The 13,529-nt window shown below is 44.7% G+C and overlaps 1 protein-coding gene across 1 annotated transcript; it reads left to right on the forward strand.

The window, feature by feature from the left end:
• The first annotated feature begins 10,227 nt into the window (after positions 1-10,227).
• Positions 10,228-10,715, forward strand: LOC4340022 (uncharacterized). Its single transcript, XM_015785935.3, has one exon. It carries the CDS (start codon positions 10,312-10,314, stop codon positions 10,585-10,587), a length of 276 nt encoding a protein of 91 aa, XP_015641421.1. The 5' UTR covers positions 10,228-10,311; the 3' UTR covers positions 10,588-10,715.
• The last annotated feature ends 2,814 nt before the right edge of the window (positions 10,716-13,529 follow it).

Raw genomic sequence — 13,529 nt, forward strand, 5'->3', positions numbered from 1 at the left:
AATTTCTAGGCCATGAGAGCGAATGTAGAGGCTCCTTTATCTATTCCTTTAATAATATAATAGATTTTTTTAAAATTATTATTTATTTTATTTATAACTTACTTTATTATCTACAGTACTTTAAGCATAACTTTTCGTTTTTAATATTTGAAAAAAAATTTAAATAAGACGAGTGGTTAAATGTTACAAGTAAAAACTCAAAATCCCTTATATTGTGGGACGGAGAGAGTAATATTGAGAGGAAACTATATTTAACTTAGCTTAAGTACATAATATGACCAAACAAATTTAAGCTTACACTCAAGTTAGGCATTTTGTTTAAAAATTTATGGATCCCCAGACCATTCCCTCTATTTTAAAAAGATAACTTTTATATATGAATCTGGGATATGTCTTACATCCATATTCGTATATAAAAGTTAATTACCTTCTCGTAAGACAGAGGAAGTAGATATTTAAAAATATAAAGTAATTACCATATTTTTCTGTAAGAATACGGTTGGTATATTAGGCTTCTTAGCAAGATCGTTTTCATACTTCTTACCATTTCTATTTTCGTGGTATATTAGGCTTCTTAGTGAAATCGTTTTCATACTTATTACCATTTTCACTTTTGCCCGTAACCATTTTGAAGGTGATTTTCGTGACCGTTTTCACCCCCTACTAGATGTGGCAGGCATCTGGACCTCTTTTTGCACCGGTGTGTACCTTGTTGTGTGGCCAAGTAGGACACATGCAGGCACAGAAGGCATGTGTTGGTGGGTGTCATGGATGACGAGTGGAGGCTCACGAGAGCCATGCAAAATGTTTTGTCTCACGCTCTTGTTGCATCCGTCGTCCCATGGTCCACGCGCGGCCGCGCGTTCCCTACTGCATCGTCATGCATCCCAATCCACAAACCCCCGTGAAAACTGAAACTTGACACTGGTGGAGAAATCATCTTTGATCGGTCTGGTAAAATCCACAATAGTTTCGGATCCAAAAAAACCGGGACTAAGATTAACCGGGACTAAGATTGTTTTTAGTCCCGGTTATAAAAATTTTGATCTTTAGTCTCGGTTGATAACACCAACCGGGACAAAAGATGATCTTTAGTCCCGGTTCATCCGCTGTCAGATGTATGTCAGGGGGCCGAAAATCTTTAGTCCCGGTTGATGTCAATAACCGGGACTAAAGATCACCACTTTAGTACCAACCGGGACTAAAATTAAACACGTAGTATATAATCCCTATCCCTTATCATCTCCTCCACAGTTACAACTTAGACAGATTGAATCTCACACCTCTCCTCAGATCTATCCTCTCTGACTCTCTTCTCCAACTCCTCCCCTTCTCTCCCCTTCCCATCCGGCGGGCTGGCCGGCGGCGGGGCCGCGCGCGGCGGCGGCCGGCGGCGGGGCGGTGCCCGGCGGTGGGCGGCGGCGCCCGGCGGGGTCGTGCCCGGCAGAGGGCGGCGGCGCCGCGCGCGGCGGGGCTTCGGGCGGCAGCGGCCGTGGCGGGCGGCGGGGCCGCGCCCGTCGTTCGTGGCGACCGGCGGCGGCAGCAGCTTCTTTTTTTTTTAATTTGTGATGATTCACTGTGATGTATTTGACTGAGAAGTTAGAAATTTATGATTCATTGTTTGGATGTGTGATATATTTGAGTAATTTCTTAGAATATTGTGATGTATTTGATTTGTGTGTATAAGTAACTTTATGATTGTGATGTGGACTTGGTGATGTGAATTTGGGATGTTAGTTAGATTTGAGGATTGATTTGGGGATTTTCCTACTTGATTCGGGAGAAAATAAAAATGAAAAATGAAAAAGAAGAAGGAACCATCTGCACTACCGCTATTGTCTCTTTAGTCCCGGTTGGTAACATTAACCGAGACTAAAGATCCCTCTCTTTAGTCCCGGTTGGTGGTACCAACCAGGAATAAAGATGTATCTTTAGTCCCGGTTATTTCAACATTCTTTAATTTTTAATTTTAAATTTCAGTTACTTCTAAATTGTGTTCCTATATTGCCTTTATACTCTTCTTCCCATATTTTTTTAGATTTTAAATTTTAGTTATTTATAAATTGTATTTTTATACGAATTATAAACTCTACTTTTAATTTTATTATGTTTATTCCGAATTTTAGTTTGTTTTAAATTCCTATGTGGACTCTATACTCTACTTCTAATATTCCTTATTTTTAATTCCGAATTTATATTATTTCTTAATTGAATTTCTATATGGACTCTATATATACTCTACTTATAATATTCCTTATTTTTAATTCTAAATTTCTATTATTTCTTAATTATATTTCTATATGGACTCTAGTCTCCTCTTCTAATATTTCTTATTTTTTAATTCCGAATTTCAACTATTTCTAAATTGTATTTTTATATAGACTCTGTTTTTCTTTTTCTCCGATTAATATGAGAATTTCTAGGCCGCGAGACCGAACGTGGAGGCTCCTTTTTCTATTCTTTTAATAAATTAATAGATAGATATATGTCTAGGTTAATTAATATCATGTGGGAAATGCTAGAATGACTTAGAGGGAGTAGAATTCGTCTCCGAATTACGAGTCGGATTCCAACATGACGACGAAGCGGCTGTGCCACTGCCGCCGCCTATAAAGCCGGGGGAGGGGGGGGGGGGGGGGGGGGCACGCCACTACGCCACGCGACCTCACCTAACCGCGCGCGCGCCCGCCCACCCACGCGACGCGACGCGCGCGCGGCGTCAGATCGCGGCGGCGAGGCGAGGCGAGTCCGCGCCGCCAGCAACCTGGTCGTGCCGTGCGAGCCATGGAGAGGATCATCGCCATGTCCGTGGTGGGCGCGGGGCCCGGGAACGTGTTCGGCCCGGGGATGAGCGCCGGCGCGCTCGAGAGCTTCGTCCCGCGGCGGCAAGCGGGCGCCACCGACAACGCGGCGGCCTCGGCGGCGGCGGCGGCGGAGGGAACAGGGCGCGGCGCGACAAGGCCGGCGGAACAGGCGACGGCGGCGGCGGAAGGCAGGAGGGCCGGTGGCGACGGCGTCGCGCGGTTCGATCCAGCGCGGGATGGGCTCCTCTACTGCTTCGAGACCATCTCGCCGCATTGACCCTGCTCTGTTCTTCCGATCCCCTCTTGTTTTGGGGGGGATTTTCTTTGTTTCTTTCTTTCTTAGGTTGCGTGTGATTCGAGCGATTTGGAAACATGTCTCGATTTGTTAATTGCACAAGGATGTCGAGCAATTCTGAAATCAATCGAATTTTTTGTTTTTTTTCTGCAAAAAAGAAAAGAAAAGAAATCAATCGAATTTGGTAGACGATTGTGCCTTTCTTTCCTTTTTAGTTTTTTCTGCAAAATGTGTTAGGCAACTGGCGATGCCTAATATTTCCGTGACAGCGTACACCGAACAACAATTAGGGGTTGATTGTTTGTTTCACATGTTAATCATGCCAAGATTTTGGCAAGGCTTATATTGACAATGGATCAAAGGAACAAGGTACACAATATGGCTGCAAGTCCTAATAATAAGGGCATTGCAAGTAGGTGAAACAGGAGCAAACTTGTCTCCATTTAGCTGAAAATAATAAAATAATAGTTATGGGGTCCTTTAGCAATTTTTTTTTTGTTATTCTACAACTATCTCACATTTTCAAAGGTTTCTAGCAACAAAGAGAAAAAAAAACTTTACACATCATGTAACAAAATTTACCATAATATATAGTTACCGTGTAGGAGAAAATACCACGTTAAATATTTAGTGATATTAGAAGCAGGAGAAAATGGAGACATATGTATGTTTTTTTTTCTATTCATTACATATGTCTAATAGACAACTTAATACCTACCTATACATTTCATATACTTTATAAAGCATAGTAATTGAAAAACGCAATAACATAAAAAAAAACACATAAATTGGGATGGTTTGTGAGTGAAATCCTAAGGAACATGAAAAATACAATGATTGTTCAATTGTGTTGTTTGGATGTTTCACACGAAAACAGTATTTTGGAGATTTGGGGATGCCAGGATGTTTCTTCCTCCACTCCACACATGGAGCAAATGGGGCTATTTGGCTAGCCTCTTAGTTGTAACTTGTCCGTAGTTAGGATTTTTCTTTGAGCAGTGAGCCACATGAAAAATTTGCATTTCCCCTCTGCCTTTCCCTCCCAAATGATTAATGAACCTATGCCTTTTGTCCGTGATCCCACCGAGAAACTGAATCTGGTAAGCCGATCTCGTTGAGTATTCATCATTCTTTCCTTCAAAACCAACGGTAACTATCCTCACGAAAAATGAGTTTGTTCCTTCAATCACAATTCAAGTCTTTTGTTCCAATAGAGCCCGAAATGAGTTATCTATATATTATCTAGATATAACATGGAAAACTTATATAGACAGTTTTTTGAAATGTACTAAAAGTTTTGTGCACAAGTTTTATTAGGAGCACAAATCGTTTAGGTATGAAGCATATTGTCTATGCTTTAATACAATCGACATCGATGTCCATCAATCACTTATGGGAATACTCCTATGTATACGTCGTATAGAAAGAATTGGCTTATCATGGAACATAAAGAGTACTACCTAACATGTCCTACCTTCCCTTCAAAATTCAAGAGACATGATAAATATACCTAACACGAATTGCCAGATACCCAAATCACAATTTCCAATGAATATCTCACAAGTCACAACATGCCAAAAAAGTTCATCGCTCTTTCCTCAAAGACAACGACAACAATCCTCGAAACTAAGCCCATAAAGCATCTGGGCCAACGAGCCAATCATCAGCCCGGAGAAAAACTAGCCCACCATGATGGCCGAAAACAGAAGTAGATGGGCCGATCATCAGAAGTAGAGGTTCTTGGAAGGAAAAAGTACACCGAAGGTCCCTCAACTTGTCATCGGGATAAAAAACATCCTCGAACCACAAAACTAGATACGTGGGGTCCCTTAATTATACAAAACCGGTCAACCGTGGGAAAAGAGGGAAAAAGAGAGAGAGGAGGGTGATGATGTGGCCAGTTGACATGTGGGGCCCACGTGGGTCCCATGCTGACTTAGCCGCCACGTCAGATAAAACCGGGTGCAAAACCACCAAAGGATTTCGGGTGACCGGTTTTGTATAATTAAGGGATCCCGCATCTCTGGTTTTGCGGTTCGAGGATGTTTTTGTATTCCGATGACAAGTTGAGGGACCTTCGGTGTACTTTTTCCTTCTTGGAATCGCTGGGCGGGGGGCCGCCGTGAAGAAGGTCTCCGCCGCCATCCCCGGCGGCCGTGTCGAGCAGCCGGTCTGGGCGGCGCCGCCATCGGAGGCGTTCGATGGCCTCAACTTCTTCGAGACCATCGTGATGAACTGATCATTCGGATGATCGATGGTGTTCCTGTTAATTGCCTTCGTTCTTGTGTTGCTATCGCTTAAGCTACTGGCAAGCTAAGTACGTACTTGTAATATTCTTTCGTTTGATTGTAGAATATCATCGCTTCTTTAGCCAAATTTCCTATTGTACTAGGAGTATATAAGATTTTATTTACGGATGAACATTGTATATGACGGAGCCAACCTAGAATCGGGCACGCAATGGGGAGGGAAAAAATCAGGCACGGATGTCGGTTAGCATGACGTATGTGTGCAAAACCACTTTAAACTATTTTTTTCTCTTAAATTATGTATCCAAATGATGATCCGATTGCACCATTAAATTCGTTGCAATTAAATCTTTAAAACAATACCACACATGGATATATTTCGACGAAAAAAATAGCTTATTATTGAATTATTTTTAAATGTTGCACGATGTTCCACCAAGTATATTGGAATTGTTTAAATAAGTAGATTGAAAATGTTTCAATCGTTTAAATCGGGCGTTGTTTCACCTTAAATAAAAACAATGTTTCAGCAAATAACGAAAGAATGTTTCTATTCATTGCAACATTAGATCTATACATAGTGAAACATTATGAGTACACTAGGTGAAACATTTTTGGTGAACAAAAGAAACGAATTCCCTTAATAGAGTCTTTCTAAAATATGTGGATGATTTGTTCCAAAAGTAGTGAAACATTGTGAGTACACTAGGTGAAACATTTTTTTTTTGAAAAAAATGAAACGAATTCCCTAAACAGAGGTTTTCAAATATATAGGTGATTTGTTAAAAAAAATATTTTAATTCACTATAATATTAGATCTATATATGGGTGAATCTTTTTTTTAGACACTTAGTGAGGCCCAGGGAAACATGCGCACGTGGGTTGGAGGGGAGGGGGAGCGCCAGATTTTCTCGCCCTCCGCCGGTCGCCCGAGCGGCAGCAATTCCGTCGAACATACCACACTCTTTCGTTCTGCAAACCTCTCCTGCAAATCCACTATAAATTGATCTGCAGGGCATTCTTTTGCTTCCATCCCAAACTCGCAAAGCGAAAGGCACCCAAGAACCAAACCAAGTCGAAGCAGCGCCATTTCATCGAGCCGTCGCGACGCGCAGCGAACGAAGCAGCAGAGAGATCATGGCCATGGAGAGGTTCTTGACATCGCTGGTCTTCTGCGAGTGCGAGGCGCCTGGCATGGACGTCTTCGCCTACGCCGCCGGCACGTCGCTGACAGCCGCCGTGAACAAGGTCTCCACCGCCAGCCCCGGCGGCCGTGTCGTCGGGCCGGCGGTCTCGGCGGCGGCGCCATCATCGGAGGCTAAGAAGGACGCCGCCGGCAAGGCGCCGCGGCGGCTGCTGCAGGCGGCGTACTCTCCGGCGTTCGATGGCCTCAACAGCTTCGAGACCATCGTGATGCACTGATGATGATCATTGATCACCCGGAATGATTATTGCCTTCGTTTTTGTGTTTAAGCTATAGCAAGTACTACTAATATTCTTTCATTTGATTGTTGAATATAATCAATTTTTAACCATGTAGTATTGTAAAAACATAGATTATCTTTGTTACTGATGGCCATTGTATATGATTGGTACTGAAGGATAAATTTTAGAGATCAATCCAATCAGGAAGAATTTGAAGTCATATTGTTCTTTTTTATCGACGTTGTTTGCTGAAACCTACCGGAACTTTTTTTATGTGTTCAGGTGCTGAATAATGATCCAATGCTTTTGCTTCCCATTGTGCACATCCTCTCTGAAAGAGAAGCGGAGGAGATCTATTCAACGGAGAAAAGAAAAGTACAAAACTGTAGTCTCTGCACGCACGCGAAAAGTTCGTTTCGAGTACGCGGCGATATCTGACCAGTGACTACTGACTAGTAGGCCGTTTCAAGCAAACTAATTAACTGTAGAATAGTTGTAATTTTGTACAGTAACGGTCGTGCTTAAGCATTGAGAAGGTCGGCTTGTGGTTAATAAGGCCGCTGGGTTCGGGGTTTAATTCTACGAACCCCCTTGGGACATCATAAACTGATCAAAACCTGCCTTCGTTTTCGTTGCCATCCTTGGTACTGGCTTTCGCAGCCATGATTATCCCAACCTCAAAATCCGGCATCTTCAGATTTTCACAACCTCACCCAAAAGCTAAACTTCCATGGCGCTGATTTGTCTGTACAGAGTATCAACCCACACCCACGAATGCGGCATGAACTATTACGGGTTAAATGCACAATGTCTTGATAGTGCAAAGGGACAGAGCAACATGTCCTGAAGATGGGTTGCCCGCGGAACGGAGTGCCGTGGGTGTTCGGAGTTTAATTCTCCGACCCCTTTTACCATCATGATTCATGAATAGAAAACCTGCCTTCGTCTTCATTTATTCATTCATGGTGGGGGATTAACGTCGGCTTTCGCCCATGACAGCATTTCCTGCATCCTCACCCAAAGGCAAACAAACGTCACTTAGCTAGATTGGCCTAGGCCCTGTTTAGGTTCTAAAATAAAAAATTTTCACGCAATCACATCGAATATTTGGACACATGTATAAAGTATTAAATGTAGGAAAAAAACAATTACACAGATTACGTATAAATTGCGAGACGAATCTTTTAAACCTAATTGCGCTATGATTTGATAATGTGGTGCTACAATAAACATTTGCTAATAACGGATTAATTAGGTTTAATAAATTCGTCTCGCAGTTTTCAAACGAAATCTATAATTTATTTTGTTATTAGATTATATTTAATACTTTAAATATATATCCGTATATTCGATGTGATAACTAAATTTAAAAATTTTCCCCAACTAAACAAGTCGCTGTGCAAAGTGTATCAGCATAGCCGCGTACTTATGTGCATGCATGTGTGCCTGAGATATCGGGTTGCCCTCGCCAGAGACATCACTAGCCAGCTAATTAGCAGTCCTAGATAGTAGTATCATCAAGTGTGAGATTGTTGTTTAGCGCAGGCAAAGGGACAGGGCAACATGTCGTGACGAGTGGATGTCTTGCGAGTGCTCGACAAATGACGGGCAAACACGTTACCAATCCAGCATTATTTTTCAAATGAAAAGACGGGGGGCCAAAGAGCAATAACATAATAGGGGAGAGGGCAAATCGATCTAAGCAAAGTATATCTTTGAGATAAACATGAGCTAGCGAGTGTGGTGTTTGTGTCATCCTCCACCAGCTACCTCGATTCGCTTTACTATCAAACTCCGTCTAGTCAAAAACGAACTAGTAGAAGCAGCCGCCAAGTCAAAGAGGCAACCCAAAATATGCACGGCCGGTTTGATCTTTTGACCAGTCCCGACACGTACACCCATCTGTTTTGTTCGGCGGCCGACCGGAACGTTCATCCCCTTATTTCCACTGAACTGCCCTGACTTTTCTTTCGGTTCGTCAAAGCTTAATAACCATTCTAGTAGCACTACTTGTAGTAGTAACTCCATAAAAAAAAAGAGTAAAGTCCATCACCGGTCCCTAAACTTGTACCGCTATCTCATCCTAGTCCCTAAACTCGTAAATCGACCGTTCAGTTCCTCAAACTTGTTCGACTGTGTCATCCCGGTCCCTAAACTTGCAGATCACTCGTTTAGATCCTTCAACCTGTTCAGTATCACCCCGGTCCCTAAACAGGATAATCTAAAAACTTTATATCAAAAAGTAATTCATAACTTTTTCATGTGAACTCTAATGAAGACAAACTTTATATCAAAATGGTAGCCCTCGACGCGACCTGATAAGTTTTTGAATTAAAACTGTTTAGGGTTCCAAAATATTGTTGTATATTTATAGATTTTGAAATTTTAATTTTAAAATTACATTTTGGGACAAAACATGACTTAAAATAAAAAAAATCAACTACAAAGTTTTAGATCGCGTCGAGGGCTACAAATTTGATATAAAGTTTGTCTTCATTAGAGTTCACATGAAAAATTTATGAATTATTTTTAAATATAAAGTCTTTAGACCGTTCTATTTGATCCAGATGATATTCAAATCCAAGTTTAGAGACCGGAGTGACACAACTGAATAAGTTGGAGGACCTAAACGAGTGATCTGCAAGTTTAGGGACCGGGATGACACAATTGAACAAGTTTGAGGACCTGAACGGTCGTTTTGCGAGTTTAGGGACCGCGATGACACAGCGGTACAAGTTTGTGACCGGTGATGGACTAAAAAAAGAAACTGTCTAGTACCAGCGGTAAGTTTGTCCCGTTTGGAAAAGTAGAGCTAGGTAGGTTCGGTAAACCAACATCACCTTCACTGCACCGTCGTGTCCGGTAAAAAGCACCTGCCAATTAGGCAAATTACATGGCATGTGCCACGTCGTTGTTGCACCACGGTTTCGCCTACCCCTACCGACGCAGAACCGAACCGATCCCCCGCGCCCGCGCAGGCGCAGGCGCAGGAGCAGCATATCACGTCGCCCGCCAGGTGCGGTGCGGTGCGGTGCGGGGGTGTCTGCCAAGTGCCCAACCAAACACCAATCACCACGTACGCCGACCAACCCCATCCACCCAGTGTCGCCGCGCCCCCACCCCATCCTGCATCCTCCCATGACCACCCGCCACGTCTCGCCCACGCGCGCGCGCGCACCGCCCCCCATCCGTTTCTCGTCGGTTGGAACCAGCCTGACCGACCGCGTCTGCGCCATCCCCCGCGCGCGCGCGTCAATTCGAGCTGCGAACTCGCCGCACGACGTGGGACTGGGTCCAGTCCTCCGCGCGCGCGCGCGTGCGTGCGTGCGGCGCGTCGCGTACACGAGCTTTCCCGCCGCGTCACGGCTCACTCACCACCGTTTCCACCCGCCTTCTCCCCGACTCGCTGACCTCGCTGTGCCTATATATAACGACCAGCGCCGCGAGAAGCCTCAAGTCTCAACCCAAGCACACACAAATCAAACCACACTGGTCAGCAAAGGCAAAAGTGAAGCACAACTGCACTAGTTTCTTGATCATGGACAAGATCCTGGCCTTCTCCATCCTGAGCTCGTCGCCGGCGGAGATCGCCGCGCCGGGGTACTACACGCGATTCTCCTGGAGGACGACCAGCGCCGGGAAGCAGCAGAAGGCGGCGGCGGAGAAGGCGCCGACGAGGCAGCAGGAAGGGGAGAAGCAGCAGGCCGGGCGGAGCTCGCCGGCGGCGGCGGCGGAGAGGAAGCCGGTGGCGAGGCCGCGGTTCGCGCCGGAGTTCGACGGCATCAATTGCTTCGAGACCATCGTTCCCTTCTGACTCTATCTCGATGCTTCAATTCTTCTCTTAGTTTTTTTTTTGTTTAAAGAGGCGTAATTTGTACAGAGCTGTGGCATACAGCGATCAAATGAAACTGATGAATGACCATACGTTTATTTGATTTAAAATCAAAGTTTATTCTCTTCTTCCTGGTATGGTTTTGAGCTCAACGTGTTTGCATCGAAATTGGTTTGGTTTTCTTTTTCGTGTGAACGCGAAGCCTGATCGGTATCTTAATTCCCCGGGAAAAATAATTATAATCAGTATCTCAATTATAAATAAATTCGTGCCAGATCATACACGTTACCCTCGAACTGCGAAACTGACCCTCTCGCCAACTAAACTTGACAAGTTCCTTTCAGGCCAGCGACAGCAAAACGCACCCGCCGGTTGCTTAATTAAGCGTGCGAAACGTGTCCCCTTCTATATTCGATAGCGGACAGGTTGGATTGGAGCGTCCCAAATTTGGATTAGTCACTACTATTGTGCAACAAAGTTAAAAAATCACAAGTTCAAATTTGGATTCGAATAAGCCTACAGACGTATAGAAGTACGTAGTAAGACAGCAAGACAGCTAAATCAAACAAAGCAGGTCAAATTCAGTACACAATTCAATTTGATTTCAGAAAAAAAGAAGAGGGGCTCATATTCGATTAGTTTCCAGCTCTGTACAACCCGTCATCTCAATTAAAACAACAGATAGAAGCTGGATAGTTAGGGGACTAGTAATCATCGTATACATGTTCGTGTGAAATTTTTTTAAAAAAACACCAAATTAGTACCCCGTGTCAGATCAAATCCTCTCGTGTAGTAATAATGATGATTTCGCAATGGCTAATGCATCACGATGGTCTCGAAGCAGTCGATCCCGTCGAACTCCGGGGCGAACCGCGGTGGCAGGGGCGGCGCTTCGCGTGGCCGCCGCCGCTCTTCCCTCTGCGACGGCGAGCTCCCCTCCCCGCGCTGCTGCTGCTCCGACGGCTGCCTCCGGCCATCCACCGCCTGGTCATCCGCCTTCCTCCGCCACGACAGCCGAGCCCAGTAGCCACCGGCGGCAATGTCCGCCGGCGACGCGCTCAGGATCGAGAATGCCAGCACCTTGTCCATCACCGCCGACGAAGACGACGAGATCGAACAACCTCTCGACGAAAAACCTGGCGTGTAGGCTTGAATTTTGCTTCGAATTTGTGGTTGCTTGCCTTGCTTGCACAGGTTGCCAATGGGGGGGAGAGAGATCGGGGATTATATATACTCGTGGGGGGGAGAGGATTTGTGTTGTAATCGAAGTGGATTTGTGTGTTTTCTTGGACAGATGGGTCGAGAAAATTCGCGGACGCGGTGGAAGGCGAGGCGGCCGAAAGAACGCGAGCGTACGCGACCTGGTCACCTCGCCGCGTGACGCACGCGACTGCAACTCTGCAAGTGCAAAAGCCAGGGTGGTCGCGTGGATCTCACGACGGCTTCGCGCGCGAGTTCCTTGCCGTCAACGTGTGAACTTCCTTGACTCTTCTTCGGCTTGGACTGCAGGCCGAGTTGGGCCACGTGTGAGAGAACATGGGCCGAAAGTAGTACACATGCTCCTTGACGTCAACGTGTGAACTTCCTCGTCAACGTATGAACTTCCTCGTCGGAGTCTGACTCTTCTTAGGCTTGGACTGCGTCGAACGCACGTCAAAATGGCTTGTGTCATTTGGCCCATTATGTCTCATGTGGGCTTTTTGGACCGGCAATACTGGCAGAAGATTCAGAGAGGTGCAGTGTTTGGTTTTGGAATAAGTTCACTTCATGACCCTCAAGAGTGATCGAAATCTAATCCATGACCCTAAACCACAAAACCGGATATCTCGACTCCCCAAACTCTTAAAACCGGTGCAATTTGACTTTCTCGGTGGTTTTGGAGAGCGGTTTTGCTGACGTGGCGCCTACGTAGGAGAGGAGTCACTGACAGGTGGGCCCCACTTTATTGTTTTTAATTTATTTGATGATTAGGATGCCACGTAGGCGCCACATCAGCGAAACCGTCCTTCAAAACCACCGAATAAGTCAAATTGCACCGGTTTTAAAAGTTGAGGGGTCGAGATATCCGATTTTGTGGTTTAGAGTTACGGATTAGATTTCGATCACTTTTAAAGCTCACGAAGGAACTTATTCCTTTGGTTTTCTCTCTCTTTGGGGGGACGGCGTAAGTCAGAATATGCGGTCACAAGTTCGTCAAACACGTTCAAAAGAAGCAAAGGGTACAGTACTGCAGTTGCAGCACTTGACTGACAACCCCTGCAGAAGTGACGAAGCGACAAGTCAATGCTATTCTCAGCGCTCATCTGCCTGTCTCCGTCCGTCTGCTTTGCAAGATAAAGCAAAACTCCATTCACAACTCGAGATTAACCATATGTTAATATTATCTTATTTTGCGTAAACTACTTTATCTTTATCTACATAAGTTTCCAACACCACCTCAAGCCAGAGTTTCCCAAACCGCCGGGGCCGGAGTTACCGCGCCCGGCGGTAAGCACGGTTACCGCGCGGTAACCGTGAAAAACCATATAAAATCATGTAAAATTTATCAAAAATTCAAATTATTTTTAAAATTTATTTGAATTTAAGGAGGTTATCGTGGTATTTATATTACCGTACCCCCATGGTAAGCCCGGTAACCACACGGTTACCGGCGGTAATTCGAACCCTGCCTCAAGCTCGACCGGGGCAAGATTTGAAGCGGAGAGATTGCTGAAATGGTACTACTACTACTACCTGAAATCCATCTTAAGCGCAACTTGACTGCAAAAAGGGGCAAGAACAGTTGGATTTCGCCATGAGAGTGAATAACTGATGAGTAGTTAATGACCGAAGAGAATGAAGAGAGAAACCTTTTTTTTCTTTAGAGATGGCGAATGAAGCCTGAGTAAGTAGTTGAGACTTGAGACTACTCCTAGAGTGGAGTA

This window comes from Oryza sativa, chromosome 6 (assembly GCF_034140825.1).
Source record: "Oryza sativa Japonica Group chromosome 6, ASM3414082v1".
In the NCBI taxonomy this organism is placed as follows: domain Eukaryota; kingdom Viridiplantae; phylum Streptophyta; class Magnoliopsida; order Poales; family Poaceae; genus Oryza; species Oryza sativa.